Here is a 20,266-nt window from a genome sequence, read left to right as displayed (position 1 = left end):
TGTTTAACATAACCAGTCATTGGTGAGTTTTTTAGTTGTGATTAAAATAAACATTCTAGACTTACTCAGGAAATGCCTCTGCACATTTTCATACCAGTACATAATCATTGTCATTGCCAAACGTACTGCATTTTCTGTACACATCTCCAGGTAACATGGATATTGACATACATAATTAAAGCTGAGTAAGTGTCACAAAGGAGGAAAAGGCTCTAAACTTGCTGTCACTGAAGTAATCAATTCTTAACTGTGGCTGAAAGCAGGGTTGGGAAAAAAAGGTTGATTTGTCAGAGCTTCTCTTGAGCGGGCAATACCTGGAGTGTGCTGAGTGCACTGTTGTGGTGTTTCTTGGTTGTTTTACCATAATCAGTATACCTAGGAAATCAAATAGTATTTTGATAGTAGCATCACTTTTTTTCCCCCTAATAACACTTGGTCTTAAATCACAAGCAAAGATTTTAGGAAATAAAAGCAGGAAAATAAGACATGCAAACACAAATAGAAAATATCTCAGCCACATTTGCCAAATCACTTTATTTATAGTGTGTTTACAGGTGAAACTATGTGCCAGAAAAGAGACACTGCATCAGGCATTATTATTTATACCCCAGCTGCCAAGGAAAAGCGTTGTCAGTAGCCTTTAGTAATATTTGGACCAAAAATACACAGATGTGCAGCATTCAGCATTTTGTATGATGCAGAGTGCAGCTTTTCTCACAGATCCTCTGTTTCTGGAACATTGTTGGAGTCTGAAGGTTGAATGGAATCTGAAGGCTGAATGAACACTACAGGAATATTCTCTGATGTCCATCCTTTAGGAGTCCTATTGAAGGATCTTCTGGTAGCAAGAGGGTTTGCAAGGATCATGAATCTGGGATCATTTAGCATCAGTAGATTAAAATCTGGTACCTTGAATTTAACCAGCTTTGATGCTTTCTCGAAACCACCAAAGGGAGTGGCAACTCTGTAGATATTAGAGAAATAAAAGTAAAATGTGATTTTTAAGATGCCTGTTTTCCTCCCAGGAGCTGAAAAGAATAGAAAATATTTTAATAACACAGATTTGTTACAGTTTCTTGTATACATTTTCAAGCTTGTGGGAAAAATATTCTGTTTGTCTAGGAAATTCTCTTTAAAATCTAATTTTTTTCCCATAGGTAAAACCTTCAGACATTGTCAATTCAAATGGTCAGAAAAGCCAAGGGAAAAAGATGTTGGAAGAAAACTTTGTCATGGGTGAGTCATAGTTACTAAACTTATTTTGTTGGAGATAAGTAGGTAAGTCTGAAAACTCAGTTCAGCACATTCGCTGTAACAAGTAATTAGTTTAGGAAGTTCTCACCCCATTTTCTCCTGTCCCTAGTTGCTTGTTCCTCACACTGCACTGTATTTCAGCACCGTACTGTACCAGTTAGAATGTATGTGGGTTGTGCTATAAACTTGGATCACTTATGTGATCTGGATTAAACAAAAGACCCTTCAAAACAAAGGAGCATTTTAAAATCCACATTATTTCAGCAATCTGGTTTATATCACTGTGCTCAAACAATTGTAGTGAGGAGGCAGTAAAGCCTAATGTGAAGCAGAAAGGAACAGCCAAACACAACAGGCTCTGGAAAGGAGGAAAATGGGTGAGGACTTTGTACTCCAGCTTTGTTTCTGAAGAAAATGTTTATGTAATGAAACCTTGAAACGCTGGCTGGAACTGGCCCCTAGTCTTCGGCCAGTATTTTTCATGTTATTTTAAGTAAATGTCCCCTCAGGCAATAAGCCCCAGAAACTAGAAGATAAGAAATATTAAGTATGAACTGACTGTTTTATACATTTGCAAATATTTTAAAACAACAGTGTTTCTAGATACCTCCCATGATTCTTCTAGGTTTCTAGGCTGAACAAATAAACAACCTCATTTTTTTGGTGATTTTTCTCCTTTATTTAAGGAGTATAATCAAATGTGACCGAATGACACATTGTATGTGCTCTGCATTTTGATCAGCTGCATAACTTTGCCTGCTAAAAGTGTCAGATTCTTAGCCTACCTGAGCACCAGGTTTCTGCAAAGATACATACATAGTGCCAAGAGAAAGTGAAATGGAATTTCACCAGATTTTGTGTTTGATATAAAGTGAGAGCTCTGCTGGTATGTATTTCCAGGGGCTCCAGGTATTACAGCAGAAGCCTAGAGAAATTAATACCAACAGAAACTAAGAGACATCATTTGAGGATCTGGCTAGGATTTTCAGCAAGATAGCTATAGATAAAACAAAACCTCAGGAGAATTAAGTACACACACACATAAAAAGAGATAAATTCAGAAAAATGAATCCCTGACCTAAAAGAAATGAAACTGCTGTGTCATTACAAAGATAATTCCCTGAATTTCAGTACAAGCAACATTTACTGAAGGAGATTGGTGTTAACTCCAAACGGTCAATCCTGTAAGATACAAAAATCATGAGAGTTCTGGGCATGCGTTTTTATTGAGAGAAGAGCACTGCTTTGGATTAAGCTCTGAAACTGTTTCTCAAATGAGACAAGATTTTGCAGCAGCAGACAGTCCAGGCATTAAACTTTCTTGAGGTCAAAGGAAATTCTTTATACAACGTGCCTGTGGTATCAAGCTTTTCTTGTGAAACTGTCTTCTAGGTCATGATGTCAAATTGGATACCGTATGATACTGATTAAAAATAATTGCTTGGTAATTGGCACAAAGTGAATGTAGTGATCTACATCTTACAGGATAATAAAGATTATTTTAATTGCTGCTCTAATTAAGATACACATTCTCACATTGCTGCAATATTTAATTCTCATCAATATGTAAGTTCAAGGGATAATCGATATGAACGGGACAATGATGATAAAGTGCAAACCAGTTCTAGTCCAAAACTTCCTCTTTGTAGTATTTTTGGATTTGAAATATAGCATGTTTCTGTAGGTAACAGAAACAGGAGGGCGTTTCATGGATATTCATGGATATCTTCTCTGGGAAAACCCCCCATGTGGTTCCTATACAATGCCTGGCCTCAGAGAATGATGCATTCTTGCATGCTAGGCAGAAGCACAGGATGATTGACATAAAGGAGAGTACAGTAATTGGGTAATAGATATTCATTTGCTTTTAGTGCAGCAACTTGTCTGACAACATGGTGTTATGCACACATCAACTGTATCACTTGAGGTCTGATTCATTGTATGGAAGCCTGAAACTCGTGTGTAACAAATTCCAGTAGTCATTAATCATAACAAGGGTGGAAATGCTGGTTCAGAGCCATAGTAAGTGGCAACAGGAAGTGTAAGAGATTGTTTAATATTCACTTTGCATATTCCTAAAAAGTAGCTGCATAATTTAACAATAGCAGGCCCAGTAACATTTATTTTTAGCTGTTGTTTTAGCAGAGCTTCTCTCTTTTTTTTTTCTTGCAGTCTTTCTTATTGAACGTTGTATTGTGTCAACATAGGAGACTACTTGTAGCTGATATATCTGAAGATATGTTTTAACTGTGTTAGATTAGCACCTTCAATAACATAATTACAAAATAAAAAAAGTGAGTTTCACATTTCAAAATGAGACTGCCATTCTTCAAACGTTCTGCTTATTGCTAATTATGTGCAAAAAGGAGACATAGCTGCAAAGAACCTGACCCTGAAAAATGCTCAGAGCTTCATGGTAGCTTAGTGCAAGAGCTAATGCCAGTTTCACAGAAGTATTTAGGTGCTAAAGAACTGGCTAAGCACCCTGTTTCCACTAATCTCACATCACTTCAAGTTAGCACCCAAAAGTCCTTTGAGGATCTGGATCTCAGCATTTTTCCATTAGAGTGCAAAATCCATTAATCAATAAAACCAGAGCCCAGTCCAGATGGACTGGATTCTGGTAGTGGTTTTGAAACAGTATTGGGAATTGAGAAAGCTAGGCACAAATTTATCTGGTAGGAGAGGAAGAACTCGTCAGACTTGCTTGTCTTGTGTGAGTAAGGTGTAGTAAGATGTATGTAACTCATAATCCTACCTTTGACATTTTGTCCTGCTCCAAGAAAGCAGATTAAATAAAGATACTAATTTATTTAATATTACAAACTGCTCAACAAATGTAGATTCGTGCTCTCTTTCCCACAGATGATTACTAGGTGCTTCCCCACTGGTTAAAGAGGCAAGAAATTTTTCACCAGTAACTAGTTCTTCAATCCCAATAGGAGTTAATCTCCAAGAAAAAAATAGATGGCCTGGCTATGTTCCAGAAGGAAGAAGGGTAGCCTGGTCTGAACAGTCTGTTCAGAGATCCTCCATTCCCAGTTTCTCTGATCATGCACTCTGTCTAGTGCTGTTAAACTATTGCTGGCTGTCTCACAAAGCCCTGCCTCAGAAGGAAAATGTGCCTGACATTTGCTGCACTGGTTTTTCCCTCATTGACCTGCCAGCATCGCAAGATTACTGCAGCATAAAATGCCTGCTAGACACCAACTAAAACCTCTATGAATGCCCTAATTCTGATTCTGCTACTGTTAAAAAAACAATACTGCTATAGAGTTGAGAGTAGCCACTTCATTGCTGCTAGTTGCAAAAGTGATGCAGTTTAGTGCTGAATATACTTTGAATATACTTTTAAGCCACGCATACGTGCATCTATTCCAACACCTCAGACATCCCTAGCTACTGAAGTTGTGATGTTTTTACAATTTATTGTGTAACAGGGAAAGCTGGAAGGAACTTGAATACGGCCTGTAAAGTCTGAGTGCTGTTTTAACAGAATCTGCTGTAAACTGGGAAGAATCTCAGGCCCATTTCCTTTGGGAGTCCTATGCATCACACTTACTGTTAACCACACCCATTCCTGACTAACGATGACTGTACCAGTGTTTTGCAGGAGAACAAACATAATGGCACTTTAGTGAATGATGAAGCATGATAGAAAGCCTTGATTGAAACCTTCAGTGATAACAAAGGGGTGCCATTGTATCACACTTTGTTTAATACAGTATCATTTGCTTTCTCTCCCCAAACTGCAATTAGTCAAGGATGCTGTGACCTAGATGCACAAAATAACTTAGTAGAATCTAGACACAGAAGTCCAAAGAGATATCTCACCTTATGTGCAAAGCCCATAGGCTGCTAAATTCCTGAGACACCTAATGACCTCTGAATACAAATGCTGGGATCTGCCTTATCTTAGCTTCACCTATCTCACAGCAGTTCTGTTTGTGATTCTCTAATTAATGATCTTTTGCCTAAACTTTGATGCTTGAAAACACACATAATATGCTTTGAGCAAAATAGCATATCAAGTAAGTTTTGAGCAAAATAGCCTATCAAGGCACTCAAAATTCGTGGCTGTTAGTGTTCAATCTCTGTGTTAAATAGCAATATGTCTGTGACCAGAGATGTTCTGCAAAAGGTTGGATTCTCAACAGCCTGAGAGCATCTCTTTGTAAAAGTGGACATCACTGCTCATATGCAGACAAAATTAGGTGCTGATGGCTTTAGCAAAGAGAAATCACATTTAGTCTTCTCTGTAACGATTTCTGCTGGTTAGCTTGGCTTGAGGTGTAGTATCTGTTGTGAATCCCATTATCGGACACCCCACTCTCTTGCGCATTTTTAGGAGTGTAAACACCTAATTCATGGATGTACAATCCTCTCCAAGAGGTTAGTATCTTGAAGTTCAATATTGCACATTCTTCATAGCTTTTTTGATGTTTCCTCTTGCTAGAAACCATAAATCTGAGTGTACTGCATGTAACAGTTTTTCTGGATCCACTAAGCATCCATTTATTTTCTTCTGGATGTGAATTTTTTCCATGAGAATGAGAGTTGTGGTGGATTGTACTTGTATGCTTTGTGTTTTGAATTTGCCAATTTCACAGTCTAGAGCTGGGTATATGTGCCTGATGTAGATTTTTATGGCAGGGAGAATATTATCCTCTCCATTATATGCATGCCCTCATCTGCAAGAAATTGGAACTGTGCTGAGCTACAGTTTTGCCATGTCATACATAGAGAAAATATGAATAGAAAGAAATCAAAGCATTTATTGTTGTAAAGAATACAACTAACAGAATCTGGGACCACAAAGCAGCTAAAAATCCACAAAGAAGCCATCAGATATCATCTCAAGATGGTATCAGATACCATTTCCCTGTTAATGGAGCCTCTGTGTCATCTCTGATCTTGTCTTTCACAGTAGCAGCTCATATGCTGGACTCAGAATCTCTCTTGTGAGTGGGAGAACTGATTCTGTCTCTTTTCCATGTGTATATATCTTTGGCGGGCTTTGTTGTTTGGGTTTGGGGTGTTTTTTTGGTAACAATAACTGTAGTACATAAACTGTGCTGCTACTGTTCCAGTGTTAGCAGCTGTGTCAAATCTCATGGCAATGTATATTGTTGTTAGGAACTCAGAGTAATGTCTGCAGTGCCACTTTTGATGTGGAATTGTGTAATTTGTTAGTCCTTACACTCAGAGTTGAGGCTCACCTCAAGGGCAGGAACAGAAGTGATGTTTGACGTGTGTTTCTCTATATTGTCATGAGCCATTTTCTTTTTTTAATAGAGTGCTCTCTGGTGTTTTGAGGAAGGGTTTTGGTTTGGCTTAACTCTCTGGTACTCAGCAGAGGTTGTTTAGAGGAAAATTGTCTAATACTTCAATAAATAAAGATAATGTGAATGGTTTTAAGGAAAGCAAAAGACATCAGTAAGAAAGTGTTTCAAAGCTTCCAAAATAGTTCAAACCCTAATATTATCCATATATCTGGAGGTTCTGCTGAAAGACTTAGTATACCAATTAATACGTAAATAACTCACTCTCGAATCCCATTCTACTTTAAATGGATTTTAAGTATGCTTGTAATGTTTTCTCCATTAAAACTTTTACCAAAGGTCCTTGAAGATAAAAAAATACTAAATGCAATAAAATGTTCAATCTGCTAACTATTTGGTGTAGGGATTGGTTGAGGGATAAAGTTCATTGTACTATCATTGCCTGAATACCAAGCCATGTGGGTTGTATTAAAAAAAAAAAAAAAGGAAGCATTGCCATAGTCCATGTTTCCCATTTATTGAGTATGATGGATTCTGATAATTTGTTTATTTCCTTCTTTGAATGTTTTCAACAGTTCATCTTACATTCCTATTTCTACAGTTTAATTTTGGGTCCATACTTTAGCAGGAGACTAATTTCCTCCTTGATGCTCGTGTTTGCCACTTGTGATCTATGTGCATGTTCATGTTTATGCATAGACTTGCAAACACAGGTGGTAGGTTTTTTTACAGCTGGTGGAAAGATTTCATTTCATATTAATTTTTCTTTACACTGTAAAATTCAGTGACCATTCAGAATTACCTGTTAAAGCTCCTGTAGTCAGGCAGTTCTGGCTTTGCTTCAGGTTTAAAAAGTTTAGGATATAAAGCTTCCAGTAGCTCTGGGTCATCCCTAATGGCTTCTATCCAGGGAGACTGATAATATTTTGGCACGGAAGTAGTGTTGAACTTTTCAGGAGGAATTTCTTTCAGTGGTCCAGAATATCCTGCAGGGTGGTCAAGACAAAACCATTTTAATTTTACTTTGCTTTTTCTGCTTCCTCACTACTGTCCTGTGTAACCAGGGAGTAATGTACCATCATTTCACAGTAAGGCAAAATGAACAATTGGATCAAGTCACCTGGCCAAAGCTATCCAGAAACAGAAAGCTGGCAGGGAGAATTTGTGGCCTTTTAGATAACTGCCTCAAAGTATTCCACCCTATTTTGAGGCTATGTTTACTCTAGTTTTAGATAAATTTGTTTCTATCATTATGAACATTTGTTTGAAACTAGATCTACACACCCTGGCCTGAATTAATAAAAAGATTTTTAAACCACCCTTTTGGTTAAAGACTAAGACAATTCTTTAGTCTATGGGTGAAATTTTCAAAAAGTATTAAAAGGAGTTAGGGTCACATTTATTACAGTGGAGTTTTTGTCTTTGCCTCTGCCTTAGATGTTTTAATGTATCCTACCTACTTGGTTCTGTGGTCCTTTTCATCATCTGAAAAAATGAAGAATCAGTTGTTTTCTCTGCATAATCATATGGGGATCAGGCTCTGTTCAGAATTTTATGAAATAAATTCCATACTCAGTGTGATTTCTTCTACAGCCAAGTGCAATATGGCAGGAATAAATATTGTGTTAAACCAGCAAGGGATTAACCAGTTATATGAGTTACACTATTTATTTGAAATCCATGGGGAATCTATACTACTCTTTTACCCTTCAACTACATCTAGCTCTTTAAATTAATACTATATGCTTAAACCCTACTGTGGTTTAATACCTACTCCTTTTACCAGACCATTTTGCCTAAAGCAAGGCTTGAAGATTTCTATCATGTCTCAGCCATGGAAATTACCTCTGTTTGCATTGTATGTGACCAATGGATGCAGAGAGTCTTAGCAGTCACTAACAGAGTGGCATTGACCTAGTTTACATAGACAAGAAAAGGTCTGCACAAAACATGCATTGAGTAATTCTGAACAAAGAATGAATTTGTGAAAACCCCAGTCTGCTCATGGATAATTCATAAACAGGAAGAAGGGCTATATCACTGAATAAATTAGTTGAAACAAATTAGCCTTCTCTAGGCTTTAAAGAATACAAACTAAGGCCTTCTTGTAGCTCACTGCTTTCAATAAAGACAACAGTGCCCTCACAGTTAGGGACTTAAAAAAGAACAGTTTATGTAGCCAAAGGCAAATCCCTTTTCAAGTTACTCCTCTGCAAAGGTTTTTAGCAAAACTTACAGTGACTTCAGACTTGCATTTATGGGTGATTAATTAAACTAAAATAGATAACGTTCAGACTGTTGAGCAATGTGTTGCATATTAGAAAGAAAGGTTTGGCAAAGAAAAATTAGTATACTAATTTGTTTTTAAATCCGAGGATCTGTTTCTCAGTGTTTATAACACCAATAAATACAGGAGTCTATTCTCATATGAATCTATGTTTTCAGTTTGGGGAGAAGTAGTACAAAGGCATATCAAATCATTAAAAATGAAGAGAAGCCACTTTACATTTCTGTGAGAGATTCTATTATCTGACTCAAGTTTATTGTTTCTTACTCAAATTGTTGTTCTATAAAGAGACCCTTCCTCTGCTGTGTAACGAGAACTAAATATATTTAATATGTGTAAACTCATGTATTACCTGGGGCAATGTTGTCAGGGTGTGGTGGACTCCGGGGATCAGGTGTATTAGGAGGTGTCATTGGGGCATGCTGGGGAATTCCTTCCACACTGAGGCCGTCCATTTTAACACTCTGCATAGGTTCTCCACGCTGCATCCAAATAGAGATAAATATTGACAGCACAACAAAAAAAGGCTCTGTGATTCCCTCTGAGACTAGTAGTGATATTCTGCTTTACAGCCCAGATCTGAGACCTGGGATATCCTATCTGAAGACATCCTGTCCTGCAGTCTGGTGCTGTGTGTGCAGGATAGCAGCCCCAGGATTCTCTGGCTGCTAGCCACAGCTCTCTTAAAGTAGCTGTGTAAGCAAAAAGGACTCCTTTTTTGGTGTTACGAATGATAGCCCAGCACAATGCTAAATGTCTCCATTGCAGTGTGTAAATACTTTATTGAATGGATTGGAGGTGTTGGGAGTTAGCTCAAGATGACTCCTGAAGCCTTATGACCATCCAGCTAAGTTGTCTGGCCTTTTCCTAAGGGTGAGGGTATTTCAATATTGATATGCAGTCTATGAAGGGAGTTCATCCCATCTGCTGCTTACACCAATCACCACAAAATCCACCTGGGCACCTGGGCTGTGTGGTTTACAGCAAAGAGTAGATCTGGGCACTTTGGCAGCAGGGCCTATGAAATGTGTCCCTTGGATCACTGGACACTAGAAGCTGTTATGTGCCAGACAGAGCATACTTGCTACCCAAAAATTCCTGAAATCTGGCAAGTTTGAGCTGTTTGAGTTTCAAAGCACTGATTCTTCAAAGCGTCTCTTCCTGTATCAGTCAAAAATTCCCTGCATTTGTTGAACTTCTTTTGTTTGGGATTTTTTTTCCCTTCATTTGTAATAGAAATAAAAATTTCAGTGCAGGTCAGTTTCTGGAGATCCATGATATGCTGTTATTTTCCACCCTCCTATTAGGTCATCAGTTCTGAGGAAACATCTAAAGGCTTAATCATTGTTGCATAAATATAGAATTAGTCTCATAAGAAGTCAGAATCTTATTTTAGCTATGACACATAGGCTAAAAGCAATTTAAATATAGACTGGTTTAGAGAAGAGTTTCTTAAAGTAGGAGAACAAACAAATAATACTTGTTTAAACTTGAAAGAAGAAAAGATCAAGTCACAATATTTTCTACCCATCCTGAAGTATGTCAGAAAGACTTTTGGCAGGCAGAATCATGAAGATGATGAAGACAATGTCAGTGGTGGCTAGATAAGCATTTATGGGAGTGGAACAGAAAACAAAGAGGCATCGTGCATTTGCATGTCAGAGTGTAACACTCACTGCCAGTGTGTGTGCTCTGTGTGTGCTTGTGGGAAGCAGGCTAGAAGGGAACTGATCTGTCAGACTTCACAGCAAAGACATGGTACTGGAAACAGAAAATCTAACAAGATTGATAGTGTGCTCAGAATTTATCTGTGCAGCTTCTAATGCTTTTGTGTATGGGAAATGTGAAGGCCACGTAATTACAAATGTGTTTACAGCCATCAAACAGAGAGAATTCCTTCTTCAAGAAGGGAACAAAAATGTTTTGGAGATTGGAATAAAATACTCACATTTCTTGGCTTGTTTACTACATAATGAGAATTTTCATATGTGTATTTGTCAGATCTCCGCTGACGTCTCTTGAAGAGTCTTGCTCCTCTGTTGCTGAGTGTTGACAGTTCCTCTACCATGATGTCTCTGGGGGTGCTGACCTTTTTTCCAAGGTCTAAGCTGGGCGAAACTGCAATACAATGGATAAATACATACCTCTGTTTTTCTTAAATGCCTGATGTTGCATACCCTACACCTGACATCCAACAACAGGCTAATGCACGTTTATCTAACACAGCATATCTTCGTATTGTGTTAGAGAAATTAATCATGCTTTCAAAGTTTTGGAGCAGAGTATTGAGCACCACAGACCTGTCTCTATGTAGATGCTTAACAATTCATGCTCCAAAGTTATTTCAGTTGAATGGCATTCAGCTTATTAAAATAATATCCTACACACCGCCTATCATAGCAGACTAGTTAAAACTGGCTTCTGCTGAACCCAGGAACACTCCAGGGTTCAGACATCAAACCTCCGGTTAACTTTGTATGTCCTGCATTGGAGACATTATCAGGTAACCCCTTTTAAAGCAGTTTCTTATTGCTTATAAATACTCTATTCCTCATATATCCTTATCATCTACAGGATTTAAAATTCTGAACGTTGGCATCTATTTTGATACACTGAAATGAAAATATACACAGTAAGCATATAGGAAACCCAGTTCAAAATTAGCATTACACATGAATTAAGTGCAAAAGGTAGGTGATATCAAGTGTTAATACTGCGTATGCAGAGTTTCTTTTTGAGTAAATCACATGCTCAGCATGGCATATGTCTCCTAGTAACTGTTGGAAAACCAATGGGATTTGCTGACATATAGGAAAGCTTAATTGAGATAGGTGTATTAAATATTTAGCTGAACTTGTATAGACAAGAGTTCTCCATGTAGTAAATCAAACAAGTCTATGGGCCCTGGAGTGCATCACTGTTGGTCCACTTGTGTTCAGGTTGATTTCAACTGAATGTTTGTAATGTTAGCAAGCTAACTGTGTGGTGAGCTGGGACGTGCACTTCTATCTTAAAAATAGTGTGCAAAGAATCCTAACAACCTCCTGTTATTTAAGAGGGAACAACAAAACAGGGAGAGTCAGTGACAGATAGTGGTGGGTTTTTGGCTCTCTGATTGAGATAAGTGCAGTAGTTATTGGCCTGTCACCTGAAATTTGGACCCCCAAGTCATATCTTGATTGTATCATTTTGCCACATTGCTAGAGGAGTACAGAGTGTTGGATGGGTTTATATTAGAAAGAAATCTATCCCTTAAATCAGCAACATTGTCATGTAGAAAAAGCTTTTCTTCTTTGTGTACAAGTGGGCAGTATGTACATCCTTAGAGGCTAGGGTGCCAAGATGGCTGCAGATCTCTGTCCAAACAACTCTGTTCATCTGGAACATGCTGGATGTTATCTATTTTGGGCCTTGCTGTTCCCTTACACACATACTGTTCTTGTTAATGTTAGCTGAAGGCTCCAAGGTACTTTGTAACCCACGTTGTATCCAGGCAGCATCCCAAAAATGTAAGTGTGAAGTTCATTTGAATCCCTTGCCAACTAACATCTAATCATCTGTCTAGTTTTATGATGTGTCTAGGGATTGTTTCAGTGTCAGCTCAGAAAAGGTGAAGAGGAATGAGAAAAGGAGGACATTTAGAGGATGATAGAAAGAGAACATCTATGTCTTAAATGGACATTGTAAATGAATACTGGAAGTTTAATTCATAGTTTAACCCTAATGTTAACCTTTTAGCTTTGTTTCTTAATTTGTTCTTGCCAAGTATTTCCTGTCTTGCATTTAAAATTGTGAAGGACTGTGTTTCAAATTATTTATATAGTTCCTTCTGCATTCAATGGCTAAACCTTCTTTAATCTCCCAGTTTACAGTCTTCTAAAGACCTTAATCTGGATTATAAATTTTAATAATGAGTATCAGTATGTTTGTTGTAGCATCAGAAAAAAGACTTTTTTAAATATAAAGTGAAAGTAGCTAGTGAAGAACGCATTTAAGAACTAGTATAGAACTGGACATGAGATTTGAGTATAATTGAAGGCTAACCTGATGAACTCCAAGGGCTTCCTTATATATAAGTATTTACATATGTTTACCTCTGCCAAGTAACCTTAGAAATGTTATGATTAGTCCAAATCTGCCAGTGAAAAACCAAGGGATTGAGGAGGCCACAATATCTGTACACTGACTTTAGCCTCTGTTCTGAAACCATAGAAGTGTTTATAGTTAGTACTTGTTTCTGCAGCATTTTATGACATGTTGAACTTCTCTAAAACCCAAAGTCATGTCCCACAAGCCAGCAGGAGATGGTACTTTCAGTCACAGAATCGCAGAATTGTCAAGGTTGGAAGGGACCTCAAGGATCATCTAGTTCCAACCCCTCTGCCAGGGGCAGGGACACTTTCCACTAGATCAGGTTGTCCAGAGCCACATCCAGCCTGGCCTTAGAAACTTCCAGTCATTAGTCTTACCATATGACTGGTAATCTTTGAGACAGTGGTAAAAACTTGGCTGATTTTGTATCTTATCAACACCTATTTCTGCTATGAATATCATTTAACAAGGAATTTGAGATTGTTTACCTGAATGCATTTATAATAAAATAGGGCTAAAATAGTAGTGCAGTAAATTTGCTTTCTGTGAGTCACACCAATCTTCTGTTATTGTCTACCTCTGTTAACAGTTGAGAGTTTTGTGGGTCCATGAAACTGCTTGGAACAGTACTTTTGTTTTACATGGATGCCAGGTACAGGACCATCACTACTAAAAGAGATGCAAAACCTAAAAAGACAGCAGTTGCCCTTCCAGATCTCAGATTAAGCTTGTTGAATTAACATTTAGGGAGAAAATAAAATGTAAAAAAATAAAAGAGCAGAAATTAGCCATTTAAAACCAGATTTCTCCTTGATTTTTCCAAGAGCTCTTCAGATTTGGTCCCAGAGAGGCAGCATATATTTTTGTGATTACAACTTTGGTTATCCTTCTGTTTCTTAACTGGTTTCACTGAGCTTGTACAGGTGTGAGTTTACTCTTTTCAAACCTAGTTCATGGAATTTCATATTTTTTTAATATTTAAAAATCTCAGGCATCCAAAGAAGATGCAAAAGTAGATGTACACTTAAAGAGGTAATACTGCCTTCAGTGGCCACGTATCACAGCACAAGCACACCTTGTCAAAAATGTTACGTCTATAGGTATGAGTCTAGACAGCAAATCTGCTAGTATGTTCCTAATAAAAAGGGCAGATTATGTGAGGCAAATGCCAAACATCAGCACAGATTATCCAATCATGACAATGATTTCAGGGACTGTGTAATGGAATTATTGCAATTATTTACCATGTGAAATACCTGGTTCCAAAACCCATATGAAAGATAATTGGGGTTCTTTAGCCCTGAATTGCTTACAGGCTGTTTCAGACATATATGGGTTTACAATACCAAAAAATAGTGGAGTTGTATGAAATCAGTAAGGGCATACTGTCTTTCAGACTTAAGTGTATGTGCAGTGGAGAATAGAAAGAGCAAAGAGGGATTTGCTAAGGAATAGAGATTACAGGAAAAAACACTATGGAAGGACTGGGACCGGGTGCTGAAACTTGTAGCTTCTTTTTCTAAAAACCTTATGCCTTTTGTCCTACTCTTCATGCAATCACAGTGATCAGTGAGTGAATAAAGAAACAATCCCCAAATTCTTTGAAGCAAAAGCCCACAAGAAAGGTTTCCAATACTGGAATTTAATGTTCAGAGATTTATCCTATGTGAGTGTTATAGTTTTCATAAATTCTAAATATCAACGGAGCTCCCTGTTTCTTCAAGTCAGGTTTGTGAGGTACTTATAAAAAGATTATCTTTTACATAGGTGGTAAAAAAGTCTTCATGAGAAGGATTGGAACGATCTCCAGAAGCATCCAGAAAATACCTAATGTAAGCCAAGTGGATTTGTATTCCCAACTGAGTTAATTGCTTCTTAAGGTGTTAGACTAGAAATGTAATTTTAAGAACCTATTTTTGAAAATCAGACTGCCTTCTCCTAAGTGTCTGCATTTTCAGCAGTGCAACAACAGAAAAGTAAAATTTCTTCAGATAAGATTAATCGGTGGCTGTGCATTAGTGGGAATTACCAAATGCTAGTAAAATTTGTTAGTTGCAAAGATAGAGAGGAAAGAACAGAGATGTAACATTTGTTTCAATTTTTTTTTTATCATTCATAGAAAAAAACCCAGAGTGAAACAGAACAAAAAAAAAAGAGGTTACAGATCATCACGTTTCTCAGATGATAGCCTTTTAAGATGGAATGAAGTCATGTTATTAACCCCAAATAAAATTCTGAAAGGCTATCCTAGCAGAATGTACATCAGCTGCTAGATTACTTCATTCCTCCACAGCAGTTGTTCATCTGAAAATAGCTTTCAAATGAAAAGGGGCAACTACAAAAGGATTAGTAACCATAGGCAGCATGATACTCCCACAAGATTATTTATGGCAAAACACCCAGAGACAAAGCTGTAACAGAGTTAAACTCTATGATTAAAAAAGTATATTAGGGAGGACTAGAGGACATTGCATATACAGTAAGCTGGGTTCAGTGCTATACCATTTCTGTGTATTTCATCCATAATGGCTGATGCTGCTTGTTTCCTCTCTTTGACCATGGCAGAATGTGATAACATTGTGATTTTCTGATACGATTTTTCCTTGCTGAAAAAAAACAACACATTTTTACATTGCAGAGCCAGCTTGCACAATTCAGCCAACTTTCATTTCGACCAGCCTGTTTAGAATGGCTGAATAGTGAAGTTAGTTATCTCTGATTTAGGAAAGGTGCACTTCTAATGGTGCAAAAATGCACTGGTAGTTCTTCTTGCAGGCAGATGTTAGGGCATTTGATGGGCAGAAGATTTGAAGGAATGGGCTTCGAGTTGGCTACATAAATTCTGTATCAAAATCAGTGTCAAGGGTCTAGGCCTTCTCACATCTACACATTATATTAAAAGATGGAAATTCATAACTAGTATTTTAATTACATCTTTGGCTTATGATTTCATAAATGTTACATTTTGACATGTCTCAAATAAAGATTTTGAGGAACTAAAGGAGATGCTCTGGCATCTTTAAAGAAAGAAATTGCATTTCTGCCTAAGTAAAGAAATAAACATTGTTTTAGTTGCAGAGTTAAGAGATTACATAAATGTCTTTCATATGACAGTTTGAAGGACAGACAATGTCAAAATATTTCAGGAAACAATACACTTACCCTACTGTTTTGGTGTGCAGAAAAAAGGCGATCTCAACTCCTTAGTTGAAGCTTCAGGAGTTAGTTATGTATGGGGATGACCTGCCTGGTCCAGGATGGTTTCTACCCTTGTGCTTGGATCTGCATGGTACCTAATGCCGAGGCAAACTGGGGGCTGATCCTCTTCAAAGGAATTGGCATCCAGCTGACATCAACTAGTTATATATAGAATCAAACACTCCAGCCACTCATATCTTCCTGGCGAAAGAAGAGAACAGAAGAGATTCAACTGCACCCACAACAAAGAGAGTTTATATCCCTGTCAGAGCTTATTGGCAGATTTAATAGAATGCTGCCCTCATACTTATACAGATCATCTCCTCATCACCTCTGAGAATAATAATCTCTACGTTATAACTAGGAAAGAGACATTTAAAAATAAGGTGTTAAATATATGGATGGACAAGTCTATATCAGATGAGAATGGCACGGGCTAATCCTTTAGTGAAAGATGAAACCGTGCTTCAGTAGGAGCTGATGCCTAAAGTTGATGGCAGATGGCTGATATGCAAAGTCTGTGCTTGAAAAGGAATGAGCAATTTTTCAGTGTTATATGTGATAGGGAGTATTTGCTCATCAAGCACATGCTTTGCTAACATTATTCAACATCTCTTAATTTTCTTTGTGCATTTGGAAACCTGCAGTAAATTGAAGCTTGGTAATATTGGGCATTCCAGAACACTGTTGAATCAGTTTATAAAAGAAATGTGTGATACGTAGAGCATGGGTATTTTATGGCAGCAACCAACTTTGGACAGGAAGGAACACTGGCAGAAAGGAACATTCCCCCCTTACCCTCCAGTCTCAATGCAACTAGCTGATGCAGTGTCCTGAAGTCTGCTTGTCCAACCAAAATGCTGCATTATTTTTGCCTCAAACTTTCTGTTCGTAAGCTATGCAAACCTTTTTTTTCTGAGACCCTAGACATCTCTGCCCCAAAGAGGTGTTCATTTTAATTGTCACTATCACAAATTGCCGGCTGCTGTTACTCATTGGAAATTCTTTTCTAGGTTGTGTGTTTGAATCATCCTCTTTCAACAGTAGCAGTCGTGGATGAATCTTACCTTTTCAGCTGAATGCCAAAAGTGTCCTCAGTGGTTCACCACCAAACTGTCAAGTGGGATTGCAGCAGGATCTGTCAAGGATTCGTGCTACTTAGTATTTTCATTACTAACTTCAGTAAAGAAGCAGAGAATGTTCCTTAAATACCAAAGTAGGAAAATTAGAAGTGATCTGCAGGGAAGAATTTGAATGTTAAATTAATTTGACAAACTGGTAAAAAAAAATACAATTCATTAAAGCTACATCCAATTTAAATTATACACTGGGCAATCAATGACTGGCATCATACTTGTTCTTAAACTTGAATTCAGGAGGAAATATCAAGAGGCATCCCAAATGGAATAGTCCTGAGTTTAGTCTATTCCACTCTCCATTAACTAAGTACTTGATAAAATAAAAAATACACTAGTAAGCTAAATTGTATTTTTTCACAGCCAACTGTTACTTCTGGATGACTCTTACCATTCAAAAATTGTTATAATAATAAGAAATGAATAAAATTTTAAAATAAAATGCAAAGTAGTTGCACATAAGGTGGAAAAATCAATTATAGAGAAAGAAGCTAAGGAATAATTGCCAAACCCAGAACTATATTAAATCACAAATTAAATATTAGTCATCATTGAACACAAACATTGAGATGTTCAGAAGTTTTATGGATTCAACCTACTTATTTGTGATATTTGTGTACAAGTCCAAATATTTACAGCAATATCTGTGGTTCAACAAAGTGCTTCAGATTACAGAGTTTTAAGAATGTTTTTCAGTACTTTTTCATTTTTATTTTGAAACAATTTTCTCTGTTATCTGTTGTCATTTACTCCATTGCTTAACACTGAAAGTACATTTTATTCCAAACAAAAAGCTGTGACAGCAACTTACAGATGACACAAACTGAAACTTCAGTGACATATTTTTTTCCCATAAATGTTATCATTTAGAAGTTGAACTTTAAAAAACTTTGTAGAATTTAATTTACTACTAATTAGTATGTCAAGATTTTGCCACTAACTGGAAATAAGTGTATGTCATTGCAGCTGAGCTAAAGAATGTTTAACTGTCAAAGCTTCTGCACAACTAGAACTGATGTTGTTGAAAGCTACTACCCTTTATAATGCTCAAAGAAGTCCAGGGCTCCATAAAATACACCAAGTTATTAAAACATTATTCACTTATGCCTGTGGCTAATACAATTCTATTGTAATGAGTAAAGGTGAAAGAATTATAAATGTGACATCATAACAAATCAAATCTTGCACTTCAGTGAGAAATATTATCGAACAAGTGGCAGATTAGGATGATTAAACCAGCCTGTGAACAAAGACAACATTTATCTGTCTTTTTCCTTTAGGTCATTTTTGTTTAACCAAGTGAGATTTTCCTTTTGGTCTTGTGTTTTTCAGCACCTTGCGGGATGTTTCCCACCACCTCTGCTTCCTCTGAATTGCATAACTGACCAGAGAAAAGGCCCAGGCTGGCAAATGGATAAAGCCTGAACTACATACAGTCACCCACTTCTGTAACTCGATTCTCCCTCATTTTCTCTCATTTTCTGTCATTTGCTTTGCTTTACTTCTTCTCTTTTCACTTCTCTTATTAAATAATACTTCCCCACATTGAAGTGCCTGGTTTGGTAGGTACTGGAGGCTGTGGTCTGTACTTGGCGGAAGTTAAATAACCCATAATAGCAGGTACAAGAACAAGGAACATTTTTTTCAACAGCCCTGAATTTAGGGCAGGCATATTAAAAACATATTTTCTGCACAGAGGTGGTGATGGAGTAGAGCTTCATTCTCTTCTGGAGGCACAATCACCCCTTCTCCTCACTGAGAAGGGTACAATTGCCTCAGCAGCCCCAAGGATGTTGTGGTATGCTGCAGGGGTGGCTGTAGTCTGGGTGACAAGAATGGCAGATTAGGGGTGACTTCTCAATATTTGTCACCTATGGTTGGCTCACACTTTCGTGCTTTACTTCCAGTCTTTGAGAGCTGAAAGATTGTCATTTTGAGAAAACACAAAACAGAGCTGAACTTAATCCCAAGAGCTATGGCCACAATCACAGGCCTGTACTGTCAAAGACTTCCTGCAGCTGGGCAGGAAGCTCTTTAATTCACTGTGTACATTTTCTGATGATCTGAAAAGTGTAAAATCCTCTTGGCAACTCTAAACTTGGTCACCAGACATAAAATGTTGCTCTAACTTCTATAAATTTTGTGTTTTGAAACTAACTCAGAAAAGAGAAAAAGACTTATGAGAAGGGCAAAGGTCTTTATATATTTGTTTTTAAGTCAAGACAGTGTGAACTCTTAAAAATAAATGGAGTAAAAATTAAAAAGACGAGTAAAAATCATCTTTAAAATGGTAAACATTGGTAAAAATAGTCAGTAGGGAAGATAATTTGTGTTTATAGAAAAAGAAATTCCTGATCCTACCAGTATATTTTATATTCAATTTTATGTGTTCTTGGTTTGCTGATTGCTGGGGGGGTTAGACTTCTAAAGCAAGACTGGACTAATTGATGCACAAGTTCAAGAACACTTCAGAAGAAGTATGGTCTCTGGGACAAAAAAAGGGGGCTTCTAGAGCTGTAAACAGATTCAAACAGAAATAAGAATATTTGAACTATCTTTCTTACATCCAAGCATGGGCAAGCCTGTGTTTATTAAGTGTGGCTTTATATAGCTTTTCATACAGAAATAATTTTAAACTAAACGTAAAAGCTGGCAAGATGAGAATGTCACCTGAGTGTAAAGGCAGAGTAGCTGAGATGAAGTTGTGGCTAAGGGGGACCACTGTGGCATGCACTCACAGGAACTCTGTTGGCAGGAAATAGTCAATAAAAATAAAAAAAGAGTCAGGTGGCCAAGTGTTTTCTTAGGAAAAAAAAAATGGCAAGAAAAGACTCTTGTATAAAGAAACCCAGTACAAATAAGGTGGAAAAGCTTACTTTAGTGCTTCCTTTTTTCCACCCTAGAGAAAGAGAACAGTTATCAACATTTTGACTCACTTCAAAAACAGGCGGTCTGGCTGGCAGCCATGGGTAGCCTTGCTGAGAAAACATTTCTGTGACTGATACTAATACTTTTTG

At 37.4% G+C, this 20,266-nt stretch overlaps 1 protein-coding gene across 1 annotated transcript; it reads right to left on the bottom strand.

Moving 5' to 3' along the window:
* Positions 1 to 714: 714 nt before the first annotated feature.
* On the bottom strand, positions 715 to 15,493 carry MYOZ2 (myozenin 2). The gene is made up of 5 exons (XM_054392404.1): positions 15,418 to 15,493; positions 10,772 to 10,941; positions 9,176 to 9,305; positions 7,339 to 7,522; positions 715 to 964 (listed from the first exon to the last, which is right to left on the bottom strand). Exons 1-5 carry the CDS (start codon positions 15,491 to 15,493, stop codon positions 715 to 717), a joined length of 810 nt encoding a protein of 269 aa, XP_054248379.1.
* Between the last annotated feature and the right edge of the window lie 4,773 nt (positions 15,494 to 20,266).

Source organism: Indicator indicator, chromosome 25 (genome assembly GCF_027791375.1).
Source record: "Indicator indicator isolate 239-I01 chromosome 25, UM_Iind_1.1, whole genome shotgun sequence".
NCBI lineage: Eukaryota > Metazoa > Chordata > Aves > Piciformes > Indicatoridae > Indicator > Indicator indicator.
Note: the sequence above shows the minus strand (reverse complement) of the source record. Positions and strands in the feature narration are given on the sequence as shown.

Coding starts and splice junctions, on each gene's coding strand:
- MYOZ2 (XM_054392404.1), bottom strand. CDS start 15,493: ATGTTATCACATTCTGCCATGGTCAAAGAGAGGAAACAAGCAGCATCA. Junction 9,306..10,771: donor TAGTAAACAAGCCAAGAAAT/GTGAGTATTTTA, acceptor ATTTGGATGCAG/CGTGGAGAACCTATGCAGAG. Junction 7,523..9,175: donor CCCTGACAACATTGCCCCAG/GTAATACATGAG, acceptor ACCACCCTGCAG/GATATTCTGGACCACTGAAA.